At 47.8% G+C, this 26794-nt stretch overlaps 1 protein-coding gene across 1 annotated transcript; it reads left to right on the top strand.

The window, feature by feature from the left end:
• The first annotated feature begins 16822 nt into the window (after positions 1 to 16822).
• LOC132381757 (uncharacterized) lies at positions 16823 to 26431 on the top strand. Its single transcript, XM_059951329.1, has 4 exons — positions 16823 to 17042; positions 20204 to 20229; positions 21420 to 21883; positions 26000 to 26431. Exons 1-4 carry the CDS (start codon positions 16823 to 16825, stop codon positions 26322 to 26324), a joined length of 1035 nt encoding a protein of 344 aa, XP_059807312.1. The 3' UTR covers positions 26325 to 26431.
• Positions 26432 to 26794: the final 363 nt, after the last annotated feature.

The following is a 26794-nucleotide window of genomic DNA, read 5'->3' as shown; positions in this document are numbered from 1 at the left end:
GTTTTGGGCCGAGACCCTTCGTCAGGGCTGAAGAAGGTGGGGGTAGGGGGAAGGTGCCAGGTGAAAAACCAATCAGAGGAAAGATCAAGGGGTGGAGGAGGGGAAGCAGGGAAAGGATGGGCAGGAGAGGTGCAGAAAGAATGTAAGGGGAAAGCACTATGGGTAATAGAAGAAGGCAGAATCATGGGAGAGGTGACAGGCAGCTAGAAGAGGAGGCAGAGTGAAAGTGGGATGGGGGAAAGGAGAGGGAGGGAAATGAGGTTACTCACACCAGAGTCAACCAACGAACTGGCAGCTCCTTGTTGTGGTCACAGGGTTTTTATCTGCATTTACTGATGGACCGCAGGTGTTTGTAGTTAGTGGGACCTGGGAATGATTGGGAACTGAACGAGGTGGTTGAGGCCCAAGTCCTGAGGAAAATAGCCAGGTGGGCAATTGCCAGAAGGGACCAAGACATCAAGATGGCAACATCCATCAAAGAACCCCACTGTCTGGGTCTCCACATCTTCTCATGGTCAGGAGGCCCAGAAGCCTGAAATCCTACTCTGCCAGGTTCAAGCACAACGATTTCCCTTCAGCCAACAAGTAAATCCCCAATAACTGTGTTTTAATTACACTGTGTCCACAATGAACTTTGTTCACTTTGCATTAAAACGGACTTTGCTTCTTTCTTGTCCCAATTGCGTTCTTGTAAAAAATATTTATTTTTAATTCAGTATTTTTTTGTCTGAATGTCGCTTATATGCATCATTCCCTCTAAACAACTAACTGATAAAATGGCAATAAAAACGTTTTTACTCGATGGCGTCGGCGTTCAACAGGCTGGCAGTTTATTAACAATGAGGTATTGACTTCCATTCTGTGTTTATTGTTACAATTTGTAACAGTGTTGTAACTTGAAACGACGACAAGGTAAAACGTTTCAAAGTGAAGGTTGTGGTACGGTTACAGTATTTCCTTGTGATTGCTTGCAGGAAAACGTGTCAGAGTGGTATCTGCTGACATACAGCGTGTGTACTTTGATAATAAGTTTTAACTTGGAATTTATGTATCATTTTTATTTCAACATAGAACAGTACATCACAGGGGCATCAGCACTTCACCGCATAGTGTTGTGCCAAATAGTTAAAATAATAATTATAGGTCTAACCAACCTATCCTTCCCCATTTTTTGTAGGTTCATGTGCCAATCTAAAAGACGTTCAAAGCCTCTGCAAGTATTTGCCTCCTATCACCACGCCAGCAGTGCAGTCCTGGGATCTCTGGAGGCGCTCCAATTCCCTTTTCCTGTATGGGAATCTGGGTGGAGATGACCAGGCTGGTATCTTCTACCTGAGCCTAATCGTCCCTTGTGAAGGTACTTTGATAATAGAATTATACTTTGAACTTTGAGTATTACCTGTTGGATGTTGACTGAAGAATTCCCCACCTCACCACTCTGTCCCTGTGCAATGTCTTGAAACGGCGCTATCTGCATGCTTAACGTTAGCTGATCCAGTCCCACAGAGGGAGGGGTATGGTTCAGGGTGTGTGCTTTGCTAATGAAGATTCACTAATTGAGACGAGTACTGGACTGGAAAATTGAACCCTGCCTCATGCCGTCGCGTTTGCAGCACAAACATTTCCAGACAATCTACTCCCGCCGCCAGCCCTACTGGGAACAAGCGTCCCATTTGGGTGGGAGATTCTTTCTCTCTCTCTCTCTCTCGTTGTGCGATCAGAAAGACTGTCCCCTGTCACATCTCCAGTTGACAAGACAACAGAAAGTCTCTTAGCGGAGCCGGTAACTTCAGCGCTGGGCTCCATCTGACATCGTGCGGCCATCTGCGGTACTGCAGCTTGCTCTCACCCTCCCGCAGAGAGAACATGTTTCAGGTAGTATAGATGGGGCTTCGCGGGAACGTTAACGAATAAATCACAAAGGGAGGCCGATTAGGACAGTTAGCTGAGTTATGCTTAAAGGAGAAATGACGTGCTATTGAAATTTCAACATTTTTTTTTGCACTAATTTAGCTATTTTATATATAGTGGCATGCAGAAGTTTGCCACCCCACCCCGGTCGAAATTTCTGTTACTGTGAATAGCTAAGCGAGTAAAAGATGACCTGATTTCCAAAAGGCATTAAGTTAAAAGATGTCACATTTCTTTAATATTTTAAGTAAGATTACTTTTTTTAAATTCCATCTTTTACAGTTTCAAAATAACAAAAAAGGAAAAGGGCCCGAAGCAAAAGTTTGGGCACCCTGCATGGTCAGTAATTAGCAACACCCCCTTTGGCAAGTATCACAGCTTGTAAACACTTTCAGTAGCCAGCTAAGAGTCTTTCAAAGAGTCTTTGGGGGATTTTTGCCCATTCTTCCTTGCAAAAGGCTTCTAATTCTGTGAGATTCTTGGGCCGTCTTGCATGCACTGCTCTTTTGAGATCCATCCACAGATTTTCGATTATGGGGACTGTGAGGGCCATGGCAAAACCTTCAGCTTACGCCTCTTGAGGTAGTCCATTGTGGATTTTGAGATGTGTTTAGGATCATTATCCTGTTGTAGAAGCCATCCTCTTTTCATCTTCAGCTTTTTTACAGACGGTGTGATGTTTGCTTCCAGAACTTGCTGGTATTTAATTGAATTCATTCTTCCCTCTACCGGTGAAACGTTCCCCGTGCCACTGGCTGCAACACAAGCCCAAAGCATGATCGATCCACCCATGTGCTTAACAGTTGGAGAGGTGTTCTTTTCATGAAATTCTGCACCCATTTTTCTCAAAACATACCTTTACTCAATGAAGCCAAAAAGTTCTATTTTAACTTCATCAGTCCACAGGACTTGTTTCCAAAATGCATCAGGCTTGTTGAGATGTTCCTTTGCAAACTTCTGACACTGAATTTTGTGGTGAGGATGCAGGGAAGGTTTTCCTCTGATGACTCTTCCATGAAGGTCATATTTGTGCAGGTGTCACTGCACAGTAGAACAGTGCACCACCACTCCAGAGTCTGCTAAATCTTCCTGAAGGTCTTTTGCAGTCAAACGGGGGTTTTGATTTGCCTTTCTAGCAATGCTACGAGCAGTTCTCTTAGAAAGTTTTCTTGGTCTTCCAGACCTCAACTTGACCTCCACCGTTCCTGTTAACTGCCATTTCTTAATTACATTATGAACTGAGGAAACGGCTACCTGAAAACGCTTTGCTGTCTTCTTATAGCCTTCTCCTGCATTGTGGGCATCATTTATTTTAATTTTCAGAGTGCTAGGCAGCTGCTTAGAGGAGCCCATGGCTGCTAATTGTTGGGACAAGGTTTGAGGAGTCAGAGTATTTATAAAGCTTTGAAATTTGCATCTCCTGGCCCTTCCTAACGATGACTGTGATCAAGCCATAACCCTAACAGGCTAATTAAGGTCTGAGACCTTGGTAAAAGTTTTCTGAGCTCAAATCTCTTGGGGTGCCCAAACTTTTGCATGATGCTCCTTTCCTTTTTCTTCACTCTAAAATTGTACAAAACAAAAATAATACACTGATCTTGCTTAAAACGTTGAAAAGAATGTTTCATCTTTAACTTTATGACTTTTGGAGAACAGTTCATCTTCTACTTAATTAGTCACAGTAACAGAAATTCTGACCAGGGGTGCCCAAACTTTTGCATGCCACTGTATATATATATATACTGTAATTCAGTTTTTTAAAATCTGTTATTACGTGTTGTATTGTGCCGCTGCTGCAAAGTTAGCAAATTTCATGAGCAATGCCGGAGATATTAAACACGATTCTGGTTCTGATAGTTCTTCTCCCCCAAGGTGCTTGCTAGGAGCATCGAGAGGCTCGAGGCTGAAGACAGCCCCTGTCCTGGGGCTGGAGGACAGTGTATGTGGGTGGGAGGGAGGAACGGGGGCTTGTTTGGCTGCTGTTCTGTTTCGTTGCTTGTCGTCTTCTGTATTGTCCTGCCGAGCATTGAGTTGACGCCGGAATCTGTGGCGACACTCGCGGGCTGCCCCCTGCGCATACTCAGATGTGTTAGTTGTTAACGCGAGTGCTGGAATTTGCTGTATGTACGTGATAAATAATTCTTAATCTTGAATCTTAAAACACAGTACACAGTGCAGCTCAGTACAGGCCCTTCAGCCCATAATGTTGTGCTGACCTTCTAACCTAATCCAAGACCAATCACAATCACAATCAGTTTTAATATCACTGGCCTGTGTCATGAAATTTATTGTTTAGCGGCAGCAGTACAGTGCAATACACAATAAAAACTATACATTACAATAAGAAATATATATACAAAATTAAGTAAGTTGTGCAAGAAGAGAGCAAAAAAAAGTAGTGAGGTGGTGTGCACGGGTTTAATGTCCATTCAGAAATCAGATAGCAGAGGGGAAGAAGCTGTTCCTGAATCGCTGAGTGTGTGTCTTCAGGCTCCTGTACCCCCTCCCTGATGGCAGAGGGGAAGAAGCTGTTCCTGAATCGCTGAGTGTGTGTCTTCAGGCTCCTGTACCTCCTCCCTGAAGGCAGAGGGGAAGAAGCTGTTCCTGAATCGCTGAGTGTGTGTCTTCAGGCTCCTGTACCTCCTCCCTGATGGCAGAGGGGAAGAAGCTGTTCCTGAATCGCTGAGTGTGTGTCTTCAGGCTCCTGTACCTCCTCCCTGAAGGCAGAGGGGAAGAAGCTGTTCCTGAATCGCTGAGTGTGTGTCTTCAGGCTCTTGTACCTCCTCCCTGATGGCAGAGGGGAAGAAGCTGTTCCTGAATCGCTGAGTGTGTGTCTTCAGGCTCCTGTACCTCCTCCCTGATGGCAGAGGGGAAGAAGCTGTTCCTGAATCGCTGAGTGTGTGTCTTCAGGCTCCTGTACCTCCTCCCTGATGGCAGAGGGGAAGAAGCTGTTTCTGAATCGTTGAGTGTGTGTCTTCAGGCTTCTGTACCTCCTCCCTGATGGCAGAGGGGAAGAAGCTGTTCCTGAATCGCTGAGTGTGTGTCTTCAGGCTCCTGTACCTCCTCCCTGATGGCAGAGGGGAAGAAGCTGTTCCTGAATCGCTGAGTGTGTGTCTTCAGGCTCCTGTACCTCCTCCCTGATGGTATCAATGAGAAGAGGGCATGTCCTGGGTGATGGGGGTCCCTAACGACGGATCCTGCCATTTTGAGGCCTCGCCTTTTGAAGATGCGCTCGATGCTGGGAAGCCTGGTGCCCGTGATGGTCCTGCAGCTTACTTCGATGCTGTAGGGTGCCTCCTACCCCATACCAGACCGTGATGCAGCCAGGTAGAATGCTCTTTACAGTACATCTGTAGAAACCCGTCTCCTCAAACCAGCCACAGTTGTGCCTCCACTCCATCAACCTTCCCTTCTTTCATCCATGTGTCTGTCTAATAGTTTATTGAATTTGTATCTACCTCCACCACTCCTGGCAGCATGTTCCACACACCTATGTCACTCAGTGTGAAGATCTACATCTGACATTCCCCCTCCAATCACCTTAAAATTATGTCCCCTTCATTGAGTCTTCTCCACCCTGGGAAAACATCTCAGGCTGTCTTTACTCTATCTGGCCTCTTGTCATCTTGAGCACATCTATCGAGCCCACTTTATCAAGTAATCATCAAACTTAATTTGATACTAAAAGCTAAAAGGTGCCCAGAAGACCCCAGGTCAGGCAGCATCCGTGGAGAATGAAACAGCGTTAATGCTTCACATGCAAGACCCTCCATTAAAGCATGGGCCAGACCTCTTTGTGCACAGACTCAAGCAGCCTCAAGATGATTGTGGTACACAGTTCCCGTTTATTCCCTGTGTTCTGGAAGTTTTCCTTTCGGAATCACATTATTTTCAGTATGCAAAAATATCCCAGAACTGATTGTGGTTCGGTGCCAAGCAGAAAACACAAGACAATACCATTACAGACAGCACAATAGCGGCCAGCAATTTACAAGACAGTAGTGCCAACAGCCATGAGTAAGCAACATTTAGCAGAACGGTCACATGTGCAAACATTGCTAATCAAACTGAAATAAATGTGAACATATGAACAGACTCAGTAATTATCAACAGAACAAGGAGAGCTGGAAAAACCAATTAACAGGAACACGTAGGCTATTACACCAATGCAGTGACAGTTAGGGGATTATCCTTGTGCAGAGACGGTGAGGGTATTATACCTGTGTAGGGAAAGTTAGCAGATTATACCTGTACAGGGACAGTTAGGATATTACATGTCTGCAGGGACAGTTAGGGGATTATACCTGTGCAGGGACGGTGAGGGAATTATACCTGTGCAGGGACAGTTAGGGGATTATACCTGTGCAGGGACAGTTAGAGGATTTATACCTGTGCAGGGAAAATTGGAGGATTGTACCTGTGCAGGGAGAGTTAGGGGATTATTCTGTTTACGGAGAATTAGTGGATTGGACCTGTGCAGGGACAGTTAGGGGATTATACCTGTGTGGGGAGGGTCAGGGGATTATACCTGTGCAGGGAGAGTTAGAGGATTATACCTGATAAATTGATAGATAGATAGATAGATAGATAGATAGATAGATAGATAGATAGATAGATAGATAGATACTTTATTCATCCCCAAGGGGAAATTCAACATTTTTCCAGTGTCCCATACACTTATTGTAGCAAAACTAATTACATAAGTATTTAACTAAATATAAATATGATATGCATCTAAAATCACCCTCCCAAAAAGCTTTAATAAATAGCTTTTAAAAAGTTCTTAAATAGTTTACTAAAGTGCATTGAGTGGTAACTTAAGCTCAGTCCTAACCCCGGCACTTTAACATGTCTTGCCCCTGGTGGTTGAATTGTAGAGCCGAATGGCGTTGGGGAGTAATGATCTCTTCATCCTGTCTGAGGAGCATTTCATTGACAGCAACCTGCCGCTGAAGCTGCTTCTCCGTCTCTGGATGGTGCTGTGCAGAGGATGTTCAGGGTTTTCCATGATTGACCGTAGCCTACTCAGCGCCCTCCGCTCTGCCACCGATGTCAAACTCTCCAGTTCTGTGCCCACGACAGAGCCCGCCTTCCTTACCAGCTTATTAAGACATGAGGTGTCCCCCTTCTTAATGTTGCCTCCCCAGCACGCCACCACAAAGAAGAGGGTGCTCTCCACAACTGACCGATAGAACATCTTCAGCAGGGAGATTATTCCTGAGCAGGGAGTGATAGGAGATTATACATGTGCAGGGTCAGATAGGAGATTATACCTGTGCAGGGACAGTTAGGGGATTACACCTGAGCAGGGAGAGTTAGAGGATTATACCTGTGCATGGAGTGTTAAGGTATTGTTCCTGTGGATGGACAGTTAAGGGATTACACCTGTGCAGGGGGAGTTGGAGGATTATACCTGTGCAGGGAGAGTTAGGAGATTCAACCTGTGCAGTGACAGTTAGATGATTATACCAGTGCAGGGACAGTTAGGGGATGATGCCTGATCCAGGAGAGTTAGGGGATTATACCTGTGCAGGGAACGTTAGGGGATTATACCTGTGGAGGGACATTTAGAGGATTACACCTGTCCAAGGTCACTTAGGGGATTATACCTGTGAAGGGTCACTTAGGGGATTATATGTGTGCAGGGACAGTGAGGGTATTATACCTGTGCATGGACAGTTAGGGGATTGTACCTGTGCAGGGAGAATTAGGGGATTATACATGTGCAGGGACAGTTAGGGGATTACCCTTGTGCAGGGACTGTTATTTGGATACACCTGTGCAGGGACAGTTAGGGGGATACACCTGTGCAGGGACAGTTAGGGGATTGTACCTATGCAGGGAGAGCTAGTGGATCATACCTGTGCAGGGTCAGATAGGGGATTATACCTGTGAAGGGAGAGTTAGTGGATTACACCTGTTCAGGGACAGTTAGGGGATTTTACCTGTGCAGGGACAGTTAGGAGATTCAACCTGTGCAGTGACATTTAGATGATTATACCTGTGCAGGGACAGTTAGGGGATTGTACCTGTGCCGGGAGCGTTAGAGATTATACCTGTGCAGTCAGAGTTTGAGGATCATACCTGTGCAGGGTCAGATAGGGGATTATACTTGTGCAGGGAGAGTTAGGGGATTATACCTGTGCAGGAACAGTTAGTGGATTACACCTGTGCAGGGAGAGTTAGGGGATTATAACAGTTCATGGAGAGTTAATGGATTATACCTGTTGCGGGTGAGTTAGGGGATTATAACTGTTCCGGGTGAGTTAGGGGATTATACCTGTGCAGGGGCAGTTAGGGGATTATACCTGTGAAGGGACAGTTATGAGATTCAACCTGTGGTGGGACAGATAGGGGATTGTACCTGAGCATGGACGGTTAGGGGATTATACCTGTGCAGGGAGAGTTAGGGGATTATTCTGTTTACGGAGAATTAGTGGATTGGACCTGTGCAGGGACAGTTAGGGTATTATACATGTGCAGGGTCACGTAGGGGATTTTACCTGTGCAGGGACAGTCAGAGAATTACACCTGTGCAGGGCAAGTTAGGGGATTATACCTGTGCAGGGTCACATAGGGGATTATACCTGTGCAGGGTCACGTAGGGGATTTTACCTGTGCAGGGACCGTGAGGGTATTATACCTGTGCAGGGACAGTTAGGGGATTTGCATGTGCAGGGACAGTTAGAGGATTATACCTGTGCATGGAATGTTAGGGAATTGTACCTGTGGATGGACAGTTAAGGGATTACACCTGTGCAGGGACAGTTAGTGGGATATATCTGTGCAGGGACAGTTAGGGGCTTATACCTGTGCAGGGAGAGTTAGGGGATTATACCTGTGCAGGGAGAGTTAGAGTATTATACCTGTGCAGGGAGAGTTGGAGGTTTATACCTGTGCAGGGGCAGTTAGGGGATTGCACATGTGCTGGGACAGTTAGGGTATTATACCTGTGCAGGGTCACGTAGGGAATTTTACCTGTGCAGGGACTGTGAGGGTATTATACCTGTGCAGGGACAGTTAGGAGATTCAACCTGTGCAGTGACAGTTAGATGATTATACCAATGCAGGGACAGTTAGGGGATTATACCTGTGCAGGGACAGTTAGGGTATTGTAGCTGTGCACGGATAGTTAGGGGATTATACATGTGCAGGAAGAGTTAGGGGACTACACATGTGCAGGGACAATTAGGGGGATACACCTGTGAAGGGACAGTTAGGGGGATACACCTATGCAGGGACTGTTAGGGGATTATACCTGTGCATGGGGAGATAGGTGTTTATACCTGCGCAGGGACAGATAGGGGATTATACTTGTGCAGGGACAGTTAGTGGATTACACCTCTGCAGGGAGAGTTGGAGGATGAGACCTGTGCAGGGAGAGTTAGTGGATTACACCTGTGCAGGGAGAGTTAGGGGATTATACCTGTGCATGGAGTGTTAGAGGATTATACCTGTGCAGGGAGAGTTAGAGGATTATACCTGTGCAGTGTCAGATAGGGGATTATACTTGTGCAGGGAGAGTTAGGGGATTATACCTGTGCAGGCAGAGTTAGTGGATCATACCTGTGCAGTGTCAGATAGGGGATTATACTTGTGCAGGGAGAGTTAGGGGATTATACCTGCGCAGGAACAGTTAGTGGATTACACCAGTGCAGGGCCAGTTAGGGGATTGCACCTGTGCAGGGACAGTTAGTGTATTATACCTGTGCAGGGTCACGTAGGGGATTTTACCTGTGCAGGGACTGTGAGGGTATTATACCTGTGCAGGGAGAGTTAGAGGATTATACCTGTGCATGCAGAGTTAGAGTTATACCTGTGAAGGGTCACTTAGGGGATTATACCTGTGCATGGACAGATAGTGGATTATACCTGTGCAGGGCGAGATAGGGGATTATACCTGTGCAGGGAGAGTTATAGGATTATACCTGCGCAGGCAGAGTTAGAGGATCATACTTGTGCAGGGTCACTTAAGGGATTATAACTGTAAAGGGAGAGTTAGAGGATTACACCTGTCCAGGGACAGTTAGGGGATTATACCTGTGCAGGGACAGTTGGGGGATTATACCTGTGCAGGGTCAGATAGGGGATTATACCTGTGCAGGGAGAAATAGAGGATAATACCTGTTCAGGGAGAGTTAGGGGATTATACCTGTGCAGGGAGAGTTAGGGGATTATTCTGTTTAGGGAGAATTAGTGGAATGGACCTGTGCATGGACAGTTAGGGGATTATACATGTGTAGTGGAAGTTAGGGGATTATAGCTGTGCAGGGACAGTTAGAGGATTATACCTGTGCAGGGACCGTTAGGGGATTACATTTGTGCATGGTCACTTAAGGGATTATACCTGTGAAGGGTCACTTAGGGGTTTATACCTGTGCAGGGACAGTTAGGGTATTATACCTGTGCTGGCAGTGTTAGGGGATTATTCTGTTTACGGAGAATTAGTGGATTGGACCTGTGCAGGGACAGTTAGGGGATTATACTTGTGCAGGGACAGTTAGAGGATTATACCTGTGCAGGGAAAGTTAGATGATTATAGCGGTGCAGGGTCAGATAGGGGGTTATACCTGTGCAGGGAGAGTTAGAGGATTATACCTGTGCAGGGTCAGATAGGGGAATATACCTGTGCAGGGAGAGTTAGAGGATTTTACCTGTGCAGGCAGAGTTAGAGTTATACCTATGAAGGGTCACCTAGGGGATTATACCTGTGCAGGGACAGTTAGGGTATTGTACCTGTGCATGGACAGTCAGAGAATTACACCTGTGCAGGGACAGTTAGGGCATTACACCTGTGCAGGGTCACGTAGGGGAGTTTACCTGTGCAGGGACTGTGAGTGTATTATACCTGTGCAGGGAGAGTTAGGAGATTCAACCTGTGCAGTGACAGTTAGATGATTATACCAGTGCAGGGACAGTTTGGGGATTATACCTGTGCAGGGACAGTTAGGGTATTATACCTGTGCAGGGTCACGTAGGGGATTTTACCTGTGCAGGGACTGTGAGGGTATTATACCTGTGCAGGGACAGTTAGGGGATTACCCTTGTGCAGGGACAGTTAGGGGATTGCACCTGTGCAGGGACAGTTAGGGGATTGCACCTGTGCAGGGACAGTTAGGGTATTATACCTGTGCAGGGTCACGTAGGGGAGTTTACCTGTGCAGGGACTGTGAGGGTATTATACCAGTGCAGGGACAGTTAGGGGATTGCACCTGTGCAGGGACAGTTAGGGTATTATACCTGTGCAGGGTCACGTAGGGGAGTTTACCTGTGCAGGGACTGTGAGGGTATTATACCAGTGCAGGGACAGTTAGGGGATTATACCTGTGCAGGGACAGTTAGGGGATTATACTTGTGCAGGGAGAGTTAGGGGATTATACCTGTGCAGGCAGAGTTAGAGGATCATACCTGTGCAGGGACATTTAGGGGATTATACCTGTGAAGGGAGAGGTAGAGGATTACACCTGTGCAGAGTCAGATATGGGATTATACCTGTGCAGGGAGAGTTAAAGGATTATACATGTGCAGGCAGAGTTAGAGTTATACCTGTGAAGGGTCACTTAGGGGATTATACCTGTGCAGGAACAGATAGTGGATTATACCTGTGCAGGCAGAGTTAGAGGATCATACCTGTGCAGGGTCAGTTAGGGGATTATACATGTTCAGGGACAGTTAGGGGATTTTACCTGTGCAGGGTCACGTAGGGGTTTTACCTGTGCAGGGACTGTGGGGGTATTATACCTGTGCAGGGACAGTTAGGAGATTCAACCTGTGCAGTGAGATTTAGATGATTATATAAGTGCAGGGACAGTTAAGGGATTATACCTGTGCAGGGACAGTTAGGGTATTGTACCTGTGCAGGGATAGTTAGGGGATTATACATGTGCAGGAAGAGTTAGGGGATTACCCCTGTGCAGGGACAATGAGGCTATTATACTTGGGCATGGACAGTTAGGGGATTGTACCTTTGCAAGGGCAGTTAGGGAATAACAGCTGTGCAGGGACAGTTAGGGGATTGCACCTGTGCAGGGACAGTAAGGGTATTATACCTTTGCAGGGTCACGTAGGGGATTTTACCTGTGCAGGGACTGAGAGGGTATTATACCTGTGCAGGGAAAGTTAGAGGATTATACCTGTGCAGGGTCAGATAGGGGATTATACCTATGCAGGGAGAGTTAGAGGATTATACCTGTGCAGGGACAGTTAGGGTATTATACCTGTGCAGGTGGAGTTAGAGGTTTATACCTGTTCATGGAGTGTTAGTGGATTATACCTGATCTGGGAGAGTTAATTGATTATACCTGTTCCGGGAGAGTTAGGGGATGATACCTGATCCAGGAGAGTTAGGGGATTATACCTGTGCAGGGACAGTTAGAGGATTACACCTGTCCAAGGTCACTTAGGGGATTATACCTGTGAAGGGTCACTTAGGGGATTATATGTGTGCAGGGACCGTGAGGGTATTATACCTGTACAGGGAAGGTGAGGGTATTATACTTGTGCATGGACAGTTAGGGGATTATACTTTTGCAGGGGCAGTTAGGGAATAACAGCTGTGCAGGGACAGTTAGGGTATTATACCTGTGCAGGTTCAGATTGGGGATTACACCCTCGCAGGGACAGTTAGGGGATTATACCAGTGGAGGGTCAGTTAGAGGATTATACCTGTGCAGTGATAGTTAGGGGATTATACCAGTGCAGGGAGATTTAGGGGTTTATACCTGTGCTGGGGCAGTTAGGGTATTATACCTGTGCAGGGAGAGTTCGGGAATTATACCTCTGCAGGGACAGTTAGAGTATTATACCTTTGCAGGGCCAGTTAGGGGATTACACCTGTTCAGGGACAGTTAGAGGATTATACCTGTGCAGGGACAGATAGGGGATTACACCTGTGTACGGAGAGTTAGGGTGTTATACCTGTGCAGGAACAGTTTTGGGATTATACCCGTGCAGGGGCAGTTAGAAGAGTGTACCTGTTCAGGGACAGTTAGAGGATTATACCTGTTCAGGGCCGGTTCGGTGATTATTCCTCTTCAGGGAGAGTTAGCAGATTATACCTGTGCAGGGCCAGTTAGGGGATTACACCTGTGCAGGGCCAGTTAGGGGATTATACCCATGCAGGGACATTTAGGGGACTATACCTGTGCAGGGACAGTTCGGGGATTGTACCTGTTCAAGGAGAGTTAGGGGATTATAGCTGTGCAAGGACAGATAGGGGATTATACCTGTGTAGTGACAGTTAGGGGATTATACCTGTGCAGGGACAGTTTTGGGTTTATACCTGTGCAGTGGCAGTTAGGGGATTACACCTGTGCAGGGCCAGTTAGGGGATTATACCCATGCAGGGACATTTAGGGGACTATACCTGTGCAGGGACAGTTCGGGGATTGTACCTGTTCAAGGAGAGTTAGGGGATTATAGTTGTGCAGGGACAGTTTGGGGATTATACCCATGCAGGGACATTTAGGGGATTATACCTGTTCAGGGCCGGTTCGGTGATTATACCTCTTCAGGGAGAGTTAGGAGATTATACCTGTGTAGCTACTGTTCGGGGATTATACCTGTTCAGAGATAGTTAGGAGATTATACCTGTGTAGTGACAGTTAGGGGATTACACCTGTGCAGGGACAGTTAGAGGATTATACATGTGCTGGGACATTTAGGGAATTATACCTGTGCAGGGACAGTTTTGGGTTTATACCTGTGCAGTGGCAGTTAGGGGATTACACCTGTGCAGGGGCTGTTAGGGGATTACCCCTGGGGTATCTTTTTTTGAGACGCTGGATATCTACAGGAAAGAGGCTTTGGAGATGACGTGTTGTCCTGGTGATGATGGACTTTTTCGGACGTTGAAGTTCACAAACTTCCACTGATCTTGGATTCTGATGTCTCTTCTGAACTTCCTTCTCCTTCGGTTTCCTCTGACCCCCCAGCCATAATAAGCAGCCGAGAATCTTCAGCAGAAAGAGTCGGGAGCTTCAGACTCCTGGGCGTTAACATCTTTGACTACACACATAACGTGCTGGAGTAACTCAGCAGACAAGGCAGCATCTATTACGAGGATTAAACAGTTGATGTTTTGGGCTTGATGATGGGTGCTGGCCTGAAATGTAGGCTCTTTATTCCTCTCTCTAGGTTCTGCCTGACCTATCGAGTTTCTCCAGCATTGTGTGTGTTATTCTGGGTTTCCAGCAGCAGAGTCTCTTGTGCTTATGATAATATCTCAGACCTGCTCATGGAGAGAATCACAAGAAAGTTTTGCTGGTGCCTTTGCCAGCTTCGTATGATATGGTGGTTGGCATGTCACCAAACGCTTTAACCAATTTCTATAGATGCCCTGTGGAATGCATCTTGACTGGGTAAATCATGTCCTGGTACTGCGATTCCAATGGACATGAACACATGAGAGAGTGGTCACAGCCCTCCCCATCACTGGCAGTTCCTACAGGAGGTGATGCCTCAAGACGGTGGCATTTAGCAACGTAGATCCCGACCATCGGGGCCGTGCCCTCTTCCCACCGTTATCATCGGGCAGCGTGTACAAAAGCCTGAGCTTTCCTCCATCTGCCTTGGTGCCCAATCAGACTCATAGAAAAGTACAGTGCAGAAGCAAACCCTTCGGCCCATCTGGTCTGTGCTGATCTATTTAAACTCCATCAACCTGCACCAGGACTATAACTGTCCACACCCCTCCGTCCATGTACCAATCTAAACTTCTCTTAAACGTTGAAATCAAGCTCGCAGGCACCACCTGAGCTGGCAGCTTGTTCCACACTCTCCCCACCCTCTGAGTGAAGAAGTTCCTGTCACCCTTAACCCTTGACCTCTGGTTCTAGTCCCACCCAACCTCAGTGGAAAAAGCCAGCTTGCATTTACCCAATCTATACCCCTCATAATTTTGCATACCTCTGTCAGATCTCCTCTCAATCTTCTCCATTGCAAGGTATAAAGTCTGACTAAAGGCTGATTTACACCTGTGCGTCGAATCTACGCCATAGGTATCGCGTGCCATACGCCATACCATATGCTCGCTGCGGCGTAGAAGCAGGCAGAAGTGAAAATCAGGGTTACGGCGTAGCGTGTACGCCCAAGTATAAATCAGCCTTAAGACAACTTCACTGATTCAAAGAGCGCAATATGAGGTCATTCCTACCCTCGGCCATTAGGCTCTTTAATAAGTCAACCTATAGCCGGGGAAGTGATGACCCCTCCCCCACCCCGCTCACGTTAGACTGTTTGTGGTAACTTATTCTTATTCTTTTCTATATTTGTACATCTGTGCACTTGTAATGTTACTGCAACACTGTGATATCCTTTGGGATCAATAACGTATCTATCTGTCTATGCCGCTGCGAGTTTTCATCGGACCTGACCTCACTATACTCGAGCATGTGATGATAAACTTGATTTCACAGCACCATCACTCCCGATGCCTCCCTCTCTGACCTCGAGTGACCAGTCTTCAGCTGGATCCCCCTTTTGAGGTCCACTCCCCGCTTACGAACGGCTGACCTGCAGACCATTGTAAGGCCAGTAATTGCTAAGGTGTGACGAGTTTGTGGGCCGAAGGGCCTGTACCGTGCTGTCGGTTTTCTGTGTTTCTATGACACCCGTACCCTCGATCGAGAGTTTGGGAGAACCCCCGGGGTGGGTTTCTGCGGATGGGGAGATGGGAGTTCTACACCCCTTCCTCCCCTCCCGCTCTGAATCAGCGGCTGGGTGGAGCCGAGCGAAGCCAGGCTCACTCGCTGATCGAGTCAGCCGTCTGCTCGCCCTCCCCGTCTCCCGTTTCTGTGATCCTCTCCCACGCACCGCGGTTCGTTTCACAGGGACAGAGCTCTGCTGTGACCCACAGACTGGTTGAAACCTACCGAATGCTGAAAGGACTAGATAGGGTGGATGTGGAGAGGATGTTTCTTCTGGTGGGGGTACCCAGAACTAGAGGGCACAGCCTCAAAATTGAGAGGCGACTGTTAAAAACAGAGGTAAGCAGGAATTGTAGCCAGAGAGTCGTGAATCTGTGGCATGTTCTGCCACTGACTGTGGTGGAGGCCAAGGCCGTGGGCATATTTAAGGTGAAAGTTGATCGTTTCCTGATTGGTCGGGGCATCAAAGGATCTGGTGAGAAGGCAGGTGACTGAGGTTGAGTGGGATCCAGGATCAGCTGTGATGGAATGGTAGAGCACACTCGATGGGCTGAATGGCCTAATTCTGGAGGTCTTTTGGACCGTCTGATTAAATTCCCAACTCGACCGGACGTTGAGCCCCATTCAGCTTGGTGCCCACACCTTATCCGGGAATCTTCACTCCAAACTGTGGACCCTTACAATCACTGTCAGAATCCCTGTCCCCCCTGGGTCCCACCCTTGGTTCACCACCTGCCCATCATCCTCACCCTCCTCCCGCTGGTTCCCCATCTCCTTCCCTTTGTTCCATGGTCGGCAGTCCTCTCCGATCAGATTCCTTTTTCTTCAGCTCTTTGCTTCCCACGCCTATCGCCTCCCAGCTTCTCACGTCATTCCCCACCCCTCTCTGTCCCTCCCCCGTCACCTGGACTCACCTGTCACCTGCCAGCTTGTGCTCCCCTTTCCTTTTGTTCCGGCTTCTGCCCTCTCCCTGTCCAGTCCTGGTGAAGTGTCGGGGCCGATTATTTATTCCTCTCCGTAGATGCTGCCTGATCTGCTGAGTTCCTCCAGCATTTCCTGTGTCTGCTGTTATGGATCCCAGCATCTGCAGAATCCCTTCTGCCTCTGCTCTCTAACTGCCTCTCGTTCTAACCCTTGCTAGCTACTGGCAGGACATTTTCTGCCCTGATTTTTCCTCTCCCCTAACAATAAGCCCTGAGAAAGAATGTCAGACCTGAAACTCTCTACTCCCCTCCTACAAGTGCTGCCCGACTCGTTGAGTGTAAATGAGGCGCACGGTGGAAACCCGCATCAAGGGGCACAGGAGGGGTTACCCAGAGAAATCAATGATAGCAGAACATTGCATTCACAACGGCCAGAGGATTGACTTTGACGGCACAAAACTACTGTTAAGCGCCAGTAGCTTATGGGACCACCTGGCAAAGGAAGCCATTGAAATAAAGCCAGTGGAGAAGAATTTTAACAAAGACGAAGGTCTCACTCTAAGTAAGAGCTGGAATTCGGTTGTAAACAAGGTGGAACAGCAGAAACCTGATTGGATGAGGACTAACCAATCAGGAGGGATGGACAATGGGGGTGTAAACACCACCAGACTAGACGTGCCCGGGCATCATCCCCGATGAAGCTGGCAAAGTTTGTCATCAAAACATCGGTTATAATCGACACTCGTACCCAGCTGGAAGTCCAAGAAGGGTTTATTCGTCATACATGCCCAGAAAGAACTAGATAATTTTTCATGTTATAGGCATTTTGCAGCTACAGATATATTTATAAAACAGAGTCAAATAGCATAGGAGCAGGCCCTTCAGCCCATCATGCTCGTGCTGACCCTTTCTGCCGATCTACACTAATCCCAAAGCAACGCACGCAAAATGCTGGAGGAACTCAGCTGGTCGGGCAGCATCGATGGAAAAGAGTAAACAGTCAACGTTTCCGACCGGGACCCTTCATCAGGACTGGAAAGGAAGGGGAGAAGATGGGGGGAGGGGAGGAAGAAGGACAAAGTGGTAGGAGATAGGTGAAACCGTGAGTGGGGGAAGGGGGTGGTGTGAAGGGCTGGGAAGGCGGTTGGTGGAAGAAAGGGAAGGGGCGGAGCACCAGAGAGAGGTGATGGACAGGTAAAGAGGTAAGGTTAGAGGGAGAAATGGGAAAGGGGAATGGTGAAGGAAGGTGGGGGAGGGTGGTAATTATCGGAAGTTTGAGAAATCATGCCATCAGATTGGAGGCTACCCGGGCAGAGTAAGAGGTGTTGCCCCTCCAACCTGAGAGAGCCACTACTACACTAATCCAATGGCCTGTATCGAGAAAGTATTCTTCTATCCCCTGAGTAAGTAAATCACAGGCAGATACTGATTGTATCTGAATTGTTAGACCTTGTCAGTGGAGTGGAGTTGTACAAGATGTGGGTCAGGCTACGTCTGGAGTATCGTGCCCAGTTTTGGTCGGCCTGCGAACAGGAAAGGCACAGAGTTGATGTGTGAGGAACTTACCAGGGTTCTAGGGACTGAGCGATGTAGAGAGGTGGGGCAGGTACGGGGCGGCCCGGTGGCTAAGTGGTTAACACAATGCTTCACAGTGCCAGTGACCCGGGTTCAATTCCTGTCGCTGTCTGCAAGGAATTTGTACGTTCTCCCCGTGACCGCGTGGGTTTCCTCCGGGTGCTCCAGTTTCCTCCCACAAACCAAAGATGTACCAATTGGTAGGTTAATTGGTGATTGTAAACTGTCCCGTGATTAGGGTTGCTAGGACCTATTCATACCGTGTTTCAGTAAATAAACAGATCATTTTTGGTGTTTTTCTCACTGTTGTATTATGAGAATGAGGTCTAATCTTATGGAGGGGCATAGAGACGGTCCTTTTTCCAGGGGTTGGGGGAGTCAGAAACCAGAAGGCAAGAGGGGAGAGATGTAATAGGAACCTGAGGAGCAGCATTTTCACCCAGAGAGTGGTCTGGAACAGATTAAGCTGCCACAAGGAGTGGTTCAGGCAGGTGCATGAACTGGTGGGACTGAAACTAGGGGACATAGCGTCGAGATTCGGGGGGAAAACATTAGGATAGAGATGAGGAGGAACTGCTTTTCCCAGAGAGTGGTGAATCTGTGGATTTCTCTACCCAATGAAGCAGTGGAGGCTACCTCAGTAAATATATTTAAGACAAGGTTGGATAGATTTTTGCATAGTAGGGGAATTGAGGGTTTTGGGGAAAAGGCGGGTAGGTGGAGATGAGTCCATGGCCAGATCAGCCACGATCTTATTGAATGGCAGAGCAGACTCGATGGGCCGAATGGCCGACTCCTGCTCCTATTTCTTATATTTTTATGTACATTGCTACCATCAGGCAGGAGGTAGAGAAGCCTGAAGACACACACTCAACAATTCAGGAACAGCTTCTTCCCCTCAAACCCATGAACTCATCATCATCATTATGTACCGTGTCATAAGGCATGGGCAATCACGGTCTCATGACCTTGATTTTCTTCGGCAAATTTTTCTACAGAAGTGGTTTGCCATTGCCTTCTTCTGGGCAGTGTCTTTACAAGACGGGTGACCCCAGCCATTATCAATACTCTTCAGAGATTGTCTGCCTGGCGTCAGTGGCCACATAACCAGGACTTGTGATCTGCACCGGCTGCTCGTACGACCGTCCATCACCTGCCCCCATGGCTTCATGTGACCCTGATCAGGGGCTAAGCAGGTGCTACACCTTGCCCAAGGGTGACCTGCAGGCTAGCGGAGGGAAGGAGCACCTTACACCTCCTTTGGTAGAGACGTATCTCCACCCCACCACTCACCTACCTCACTACTTCTTCCTTTTCTCTCATTTTGCTCTACCTATTAAATTTAACTTTAAAAAATATTTATATTTACAGTTTTTATTATGTACTGGAATGTACTGTTGCTGGAAAACAGCAAATTTCACAACATATGCCAATGATATTAAACCTGATTCTCATACATCAACAATATTTAAAGGATACTTGGACAGGTACGTGGAGAGGAAATTTTAGAACAGGAATTTCCCAACCTGGGGTCCATGGACCCATAAGACCGTTAGATATAGGAGCAAAATTAGGCCATTTGGCCCATCGAGTCTGCTCCGCCATTTCATCATGGCTGATCCATTTTCCCTCTCAGCCCCGATCTCCTGCCTTCTCCCCATATCCCTTCATGCTCTGACCAAACAAGAATCAATCAACCTCTGCCTTAAATATACATAAAGACTTGACCTACACAGCTGCTTGTGGCAAAGAATTCCACAGATAAAGAAGGTTGGGAGCCCTTCATTTAGAGGGATATGGGACAAACGTGGGTAAACGGGATTGGCTTGATAGGAATCTTGGATTGTATGAACCAGATGGGCCGAAAGGACTGTTGCCCTGTTAACCCAGTCAAGGCAAAAAGGTGCATTTTCCACTATGAGCACCAGGGGGAGATGTTGTCCATGTTTATTACGGAGTAAAGGCATTCACGACTGATTATGTTCCATCTGAAGCTTTAGTCTCTGATGTAATAAACCTTTGAACAATAAACATATTAAAATGTAGATATATGTATTTATTTAAATTATTCATAACTAATTTGTATAAATGTTATTAAGTGCTCCCATCAGATTTGCTGTCCCACATCTTGTGTCATTTTCATTCCAGTCTGCTGCGCTGAGGCCGGGGACCCGGTGAGACGCTTCCCGCGGCCGAGGCTCTCCGCCGGCTTTTGCCTCAGCGGCAGGGGCAGGGAGTCACTCAGTGGTGGTGCAGCCCGAAACTGGCCGATGCTGCGGCTTCCCTCCAGCCCGTCGGAGCTTCGACCACAACAGCAGGACTGAGGGCGGGAGTTCGTGGGTTCGACCACAGGGGTAGGGCTGAGGGAGGGTTAGACCGCAGGGGTAGGGCTGAGGGAGGGTTAGACTGCAGGGGTAGGGTTGAGGGAGGGGTAGACCGCAGGGGTAGGGCTGAGGGAGGGGTAGACCACAGGGGTAGGGCTGAGGGAGGGTTAGACTGCAGGGGTAGGGTTGAGGGAGGGTTTAGACCGCGGGGTAGGGCTGAGGGAGGGGTAGACTGCAGGGGTAGGGCTGAGGGAGGGGTAGACTGCAGGGGTAGGGTTGAGGGAGGGTTTAGACCGCGGGGTAGGGTTGAGGGAGGGTTTAGACCGCGGGGTAGGGCTGAGGGAGGGGTACTGCAGGGGTAGGGTTGAGGGAGGGTTTAGGCCACGGGGTAGGGCTGAGGGAGGGGTAGACTGCAGGGGTAGGGTTGAGGGAGGGTTTAGACCGCTGGGTAGGGCTGAGGGGTAGGGTTGAGGGAGGGTTTAGACCGCGGGGTAGGGCTGAGGGAGGGGTAGACTGCAGGGGTAGGGTTGAGGGAGGGTTAGACTGCAGGGATAGGGCTGAGGGAGGGGTAGACTGCAGGGGTAGGATTGAGGGAGGGTTAGTCCGCAGGGGTAGGGATGACAGAGGTTTAGACTGCAGGGGTAGGATTGAGGGAGGGTTCAGACAGCAGGGGTAGGGTTGAGGGAAGGTTTAGACCGCGGGGTAGGGCTGAGGGAGGGGTAGACTGCAGGGGTAGGGTTGAGGGAGTGTTTAGACCGCTGGGTAGGGCTGAGGGAGGGGTAGGGTTGAGGGAGGGTTTAGACCGCGGGGTAGGGCTGAGGGAGGGGTAGACTGCAGGGGTAGGGTTGAGGGAGGGTTAGACTGCAGGGATAGGGCTGAGGGAGGGTTAGTCCGCAGGGGTAGGGATGACAGAGGTTTAGACTGCAGGGGTAGGATTGAGGGAGGTTTAGACCACAGAGGTAGGGTTGAGGGAGGGTTTAGACCGCGGGGTAGGGCTGAGGGAGGGTTAGACCACAGGGGTAGGGTTGAGGGAGGGTTAGACCACAGGGGTAGGGCTGAGGGAGGGTGTAGACAGCAGGGGTAGGGATGACCGAGGTTTAGACCATGGGGACAGGGATGAGCGAGTTTTAGGCTTCAGGGGCAGGTCTAAGAGAGAGTTATTATACAGGGGCAGGGCAGAGAGAGGGTTATTGACCAGAGACAGAGCTGAGAGTGGATCAGTGCACGAGCAGGGCAGAGAGTGGCTTATACCACATAATTTTATTTTAAAATATTTTCAGGGTACCGGGGGTATTTGTCTGGAGTGGCACCCTCTCCCTATCCAGCTTTCCTGGTTCCACTGTCCCCTGAGGAAGGGAGTTTCAAAGTCCTGGCCTCTGCACCTCGCTTTCTCTGACTGCATCCCTTCGCTGCTACCCAAATGTACTTCTGGACGGGACGGTTTGCCTGTCCAACAGTCAACGTTTCAGGACGAGACACTTCACCTGCTGAGCTCATCCGACAAGTTGTGTGTGTAAGGGTTAGGGTTAGGGTTAGGGTTAGGGTTAGGGTGAGGGTTAGGGTTAGGGTTAGGGTTAGGGTTAGGGTTAGGGTTAGGAGTAGGCCATTCGGCCCTTCTAGCCAGCACCATCATTCACTGTGATCATGGCTGATCATACACAATCAGTACCCCGTTCCTGCCCTCTCCCCATATCCCTTGACCCCGCTATCTATAAGAGCTCTATCTAACTCTCTCTTGAATGCATCCAGAGACTTGACCACTGCCTTCTGGGGCAGAGCATTCCACATATCCACCACTCTCTGGGTGAAAAAGTTTTTCCGCATCTCTGTTCTAAATGGCCTACCCCTTATTCTTAAACTGTTGACTCTAGTTCTGGACTCACCCATCAGCAGGAACATGCTTCCTGCCTCCAGTGTGTCCCTTAATAATCTTATGTTTCAATCAGATCCCCTCTCATCCTTCTAAATTCCTGTGTATACGAGCCCAGTCGCTCCAATCTTTCAACATATGACAGTCCTGCCATTCCGGGAATTAACCTTGTGAACCTACGCTGCACTCCCTCAATAGCAAGAATGTCCTTCCTCAAATTTGGAGACCAAAACTGCACACAATACTCCAGGTGGGGTCTCACCAGGGCCCTGTACAGCTGCAGAAGGACCTCTTTACTCCTATACTCAATTCCTCTTGTTATAAAGGCCAGCATGCCATTAGCTTTCTTCACTGCCTGCTGTACCTGCATGCTTGCTTTCATTGACTGATGTACAAGGACACCTAGATCTCGTTGTACTTCCCCTTTTCCTAACTTGACACCATTTAGATAGTAATCTGCCTTCCTGTTCTTGCCACCAAAGTGGATAACCTCACATTTAGCCACATTAAACTGCATCTGCCATACATTTGCCCACTCACTCAACCTGTCCAAGTCACCCTGCATTCTCATAACATCCTCCTGACATTTCACACTGCCACCCAGCTTTGTGTCATCAGCAAATTTGCTAATGTTATTTTTGATCCCTTCATCTAAATCATGAATGTATATTGTAAACAGCTGCGGTCCCAGCACCGAGCCTTCCGGTACCCCACTGGTCACAGCCTGCCATTCCGAAAGGGACCCGTTAATCACTATTTGTTTCCTGTCAGCCAGCTAATTTTCAATCCATGTCAGTACTCTGCCCCCAATACCATGTGCCCTAATTTTGCCCACTAATCTCCTATGTGGGACTTTATCAAAAGCTTTCTGGAAGTCCAGGTACACTACATCCACTGGCTCTCCTTTGTTCATTTACATAGTTAGAAAACTCAGAAAACTCCAGAAGATTAGTCAAGCATGATTTTCCTTTCATGAATCCGTGCTGAATCAGACTGATCCTTCTACTGCTATCCAAATGTTTCGTAATTTCCTCTTTTATAATTGACTCCAGCATCTTTCCCACCACTGACGTCAGGCTAACCGGTCTATAATTCCCTGTTTTCTCTCTCCCTCCTTTCTTGAAAAGTGGGACAACATCAGCCACCCTCCAATCAGCAGGAACTGTTCCTGAATCTATAGAACTTTGGAAAATGATTACCAATGCGTCCACGATTTCTAGAGCCACCTCTTTAAGTACCCTGGGATGCAGACCATCAGGTCCTGGGGACTTATCAGCCTTCAGACTCAACAGTCTATCCAACACCGTTTCTTGCCTAATATAAATTTCCTTCAGTTCATCCTTTACCCTAGTTTCTTTGGCCGCTATTACATCTGGACGATTGTTTGTGTCTTCCCTAGTGAAGACAGATCCAAAGTACCTGTTCAACTCATCTGCCATTTCCTTGTTCCCCATAATAAATTCACCTGTTTCTGTCTTCAATGGCCCAATTTTGGACTTAACTATTTTTTTGCTATTCACATACCTAAAGAAGCTTTTACTATCCTCCTTTATATTCTTGGCTAGTTTACCTTTGTACCTCATTTTTTCTTGGCGTATTGCCTTTTTTGTTATCTTCTGTTGCTCTTTAAAAGCTTCCCAGTCCTCCGGTTTCCCGCTCATCTTTGCTATGTTATACTTCTTCTCTTTTATTTTTATACTGCCCTTTACTTCCCTCATCAGCCAAGGCCGCCCCTTACTCCCCTTAGGATCTTTCTTCCTCTTTGGAATGAACCGATCCTGCACCTTCTGCATTATTCCCAGAAATACCTGCCATTGTTGTTCCACTGTCTTCCCTGCTAGGATATTGTTCCATTGAACTTTGGCCAGCTCCTCCCTCATAGCTCCATAGTTCCCTTTGTTCAACTGTAATACTGACACATCCAATTTTCCCTTCTCCTTCTCAAATTGTAGGTTAAAACATATCATATTATGGTCACTACCTCCTAATGGTTCCATTACCTCGAGGTCCCTGATCAAATCCGGTTCATTGCACAACACTAAATCTAGAATTGCCTTCTCCCTGGTAGGCTCCAGTACAAGCTGTTCTAAGAATCCATCTCGGAGGCACTCCAGAAACTCCCTTTCTTGGGGTCCAGTACTATTCTGATTCTCCCAACCTACCTGCATGTTGAAATTCCCCAAGACAACTGTGTCATTACCTTTGTGACGTGCCAATTTTAACTCTTCATTCAACTTACACCCTACATCCAGACTGCTGTTTGGGGGCCTGTAGATAACTCCCATTAGGGTCTTTCTACCCTTAGAATTTCTCAGTTCTATCCATACTGACTCTACATCCCCAGATTCTATGTCCCCCCTCGCAAGGGAACATATGTCATTCCTCACCAACAGAGCCACCCCACCCCCTCTGCCAGCCAGTCTGTCCTTTTGATAAGATGTACACCCTTGAATATTCATTTCCCAGGCCCTGTCCACTTGAAGCCATGTCTCAGTTATTCCCATAACATCGTACTTGCCAATTTCCAACTGAGCCTCAAGTTCATCTACTTTATTCCTTATACTTCATGCATTCATATATAATACTTTTAATTCCCCTCTCCTTTCATATCAATTCCTATTTCACTTGGCCATACTGTATGATCTCTTCTTGAGTTTTCTACTCCATTGATCCTGTTGTCCTTTTTAACTTTTCTTATTTTCACTTTCCCTTTAACTCCATCCTTATATTGCCAGTTCATCCCCTCCCCTCCACTACTTAGTTTAAACACATCCATGTTGCAGTGGCAAACCTGTCTGCCAGAATGCTGGTCCCCCGCCTATTAAGGTGCAACCCGTCCCTTTTGTACAATTTATCCCTACCCCAAAACAGATCCCAATGGTCCACGAATGTAAATCCCTGCTTCCTGCACCAGTTCCTCAGCCACACATTCAGATCCATTATCTCCCTGTTCCTGCCCTCTCCAGCACAAGGAACTGGAAGTAAACCAGAGATAACCACCTTGGAAGTCCTGCTTTGCAGCCTTCTTCCGAGTTCTCTGAAGTCCCGCTGCAGAATGTCCTTCCTCTTCTTCCCGATGTCATTCCCGACATGCACTACCACTTCCGGCTGTTCACCTTCACCCTTGAGGTTTCCCTGCAATCGGTCCGTGATGTCCTGGATCCTAGCACCAGGGAGGCAACACACCATCCTTAAATCTCGCCTGTTGCCGCAGAAACCCCTTTCCGTACCTCTCACTATGGAGTCCCCTACTACCACTGCTCCTCCTGATGTCTGACTCCTCGGCTCTGCTTCTGCACTAATTTTCGGCTCGCAGACCTGTCTGCCTGTCAGACTGGCAGTATCTTCTGTCCTGACAGCTTCCAAGAGGATGAACCTGTTTATGAGAGGTACATTCCTTGGGGTCTCCTGTACTTCAAGCATCCTTTCCTTCTTCATTGTTGCCCCCTTTCTCTCTTCTGGTATCCTCGGTGTAACGACCTCACTGTAGGTCCTGTCCAGAAACCCTCGTTTTCGCAGATAAACCTGAGGTCATCCAGTTCTTTCTTCAGTGCTGCAACATGCTCCTTCAGAAGCTGAATCTGGACACACTTTCCACAGCTGTAGCAGCAAAGATATTTTCTTGCAAGCATTAACAGGAAAATAACAGGGCGGCGTTTAGTGAAGATGGCGCTGAACGGCGATCCCTTTGCTCGCATCTTCGGAAACAGCTCTATTTCCATCTTTAATGTCTCTATTTTCCCCTTTCAGGGTTCTTTTGAAGACCCTGACCTGGAGTTACTCGCTGACTTCGGTTCTTTGCGGGAATGGGACCCGCTCTCGGGGTTTCACAACTGGCTGTTACCCGACACGCCAAGGGCGCGGCCTAGGAGTTTGGCTCGCCTTTGGAGGCCGAGGATCTGGGGCTCTGGAGACGGGCCGATCGAAGGCCGGTGTGTCGTGGGAGCTGGAAGATCTTTGGGCACAGAGCTCAGAAAAAGCGATGCAACGGACTTTTAACACCATAAATCAGCGAGTTGTTTGTTATGTCTCCTCTCTCACTGTGAAATGGAGACAACTCTTTCTCCCTTATTAGGGAGAGAGAGAGCCTGTGGTGTGTCGAATACCGGGTGAACGCGTAGTCTTCGGACTAACTGCAAGTCTGTGTCTTTGCCGTTGCTTTGCTCACGCTGATTGCTTGGTGGGGGGTGCTGATGCTTTGCTTTGCTGGTGGGGGGGAGGGTAGATCATTGCCTGCTGCCACTTACACACAGGATGGGGGAGCTGGGGAGGGGGGTACTTTGGGGTTCTAACATTTAGCTGTCATTCATTCTTTGGGGCACTTCTCTGTTTTCCTGGATGCTTGCGAAGAAAAAGCATTTCAGGATGTATATTGTATATATTTCTCTGACATTAAATGTACCTTTGAAACCTTTAAAATACAATATAATTTATCAAAATTATACAGAAACAAAGACTGACAAAAGTAGACAAACTGTGCAAATAAAAACATAAATAAATATTACTGAGAATATGATTTGTAGAGTCCTTGAAAGTGAGTCTGTA

The sequence above is a fragment of the Hypanus sabinus genome, chromosome 26, assembly GCF_030144855.1.
Source record: "Hypanus sabinus isolate sHypSab1 chromosome 26, sHypSab1.hap1, whole genome shotgun sequence".
In the NCBI taxonomy this organism is placed as follows: Eukaryota; Metazoa; Chordata; class Chondrichthyes; order Myliobatiformes; family Dasyatidae; genus Hypanus; species Hypanus sabinus.
Note: the sequence above shows the minus strand (reverse complement) of the source record. Positions and strands in the feature narration are given on the sequence as shown.

Excerpts from the sequence above, each read along its gene's own strand:
- LOC132381757 (XM_059951329.1), top strand. The coding sequence starts at position 16,823 with ATGAGGCGCACGGTGGAAACCCGCATCAAGGGGCACAGGAGGGGTTAC. Across the intron at positions 20,230-21,419 it reads GCGCTGAGGCCGGGGACCCG|ACCACAGGGGTAGGGCTGAG; the intron begins GTGAGACGCTTC and ends AGGGAGGGTTAG. Across the intron at positions 21,884-25,999 it reads CTGCTGAGCTCATCCGACAA|GGTTCTTTTGAAGACCCTGA; the intron begins GTTGTGTGTGTA and ends TTCCCCTTTCAG.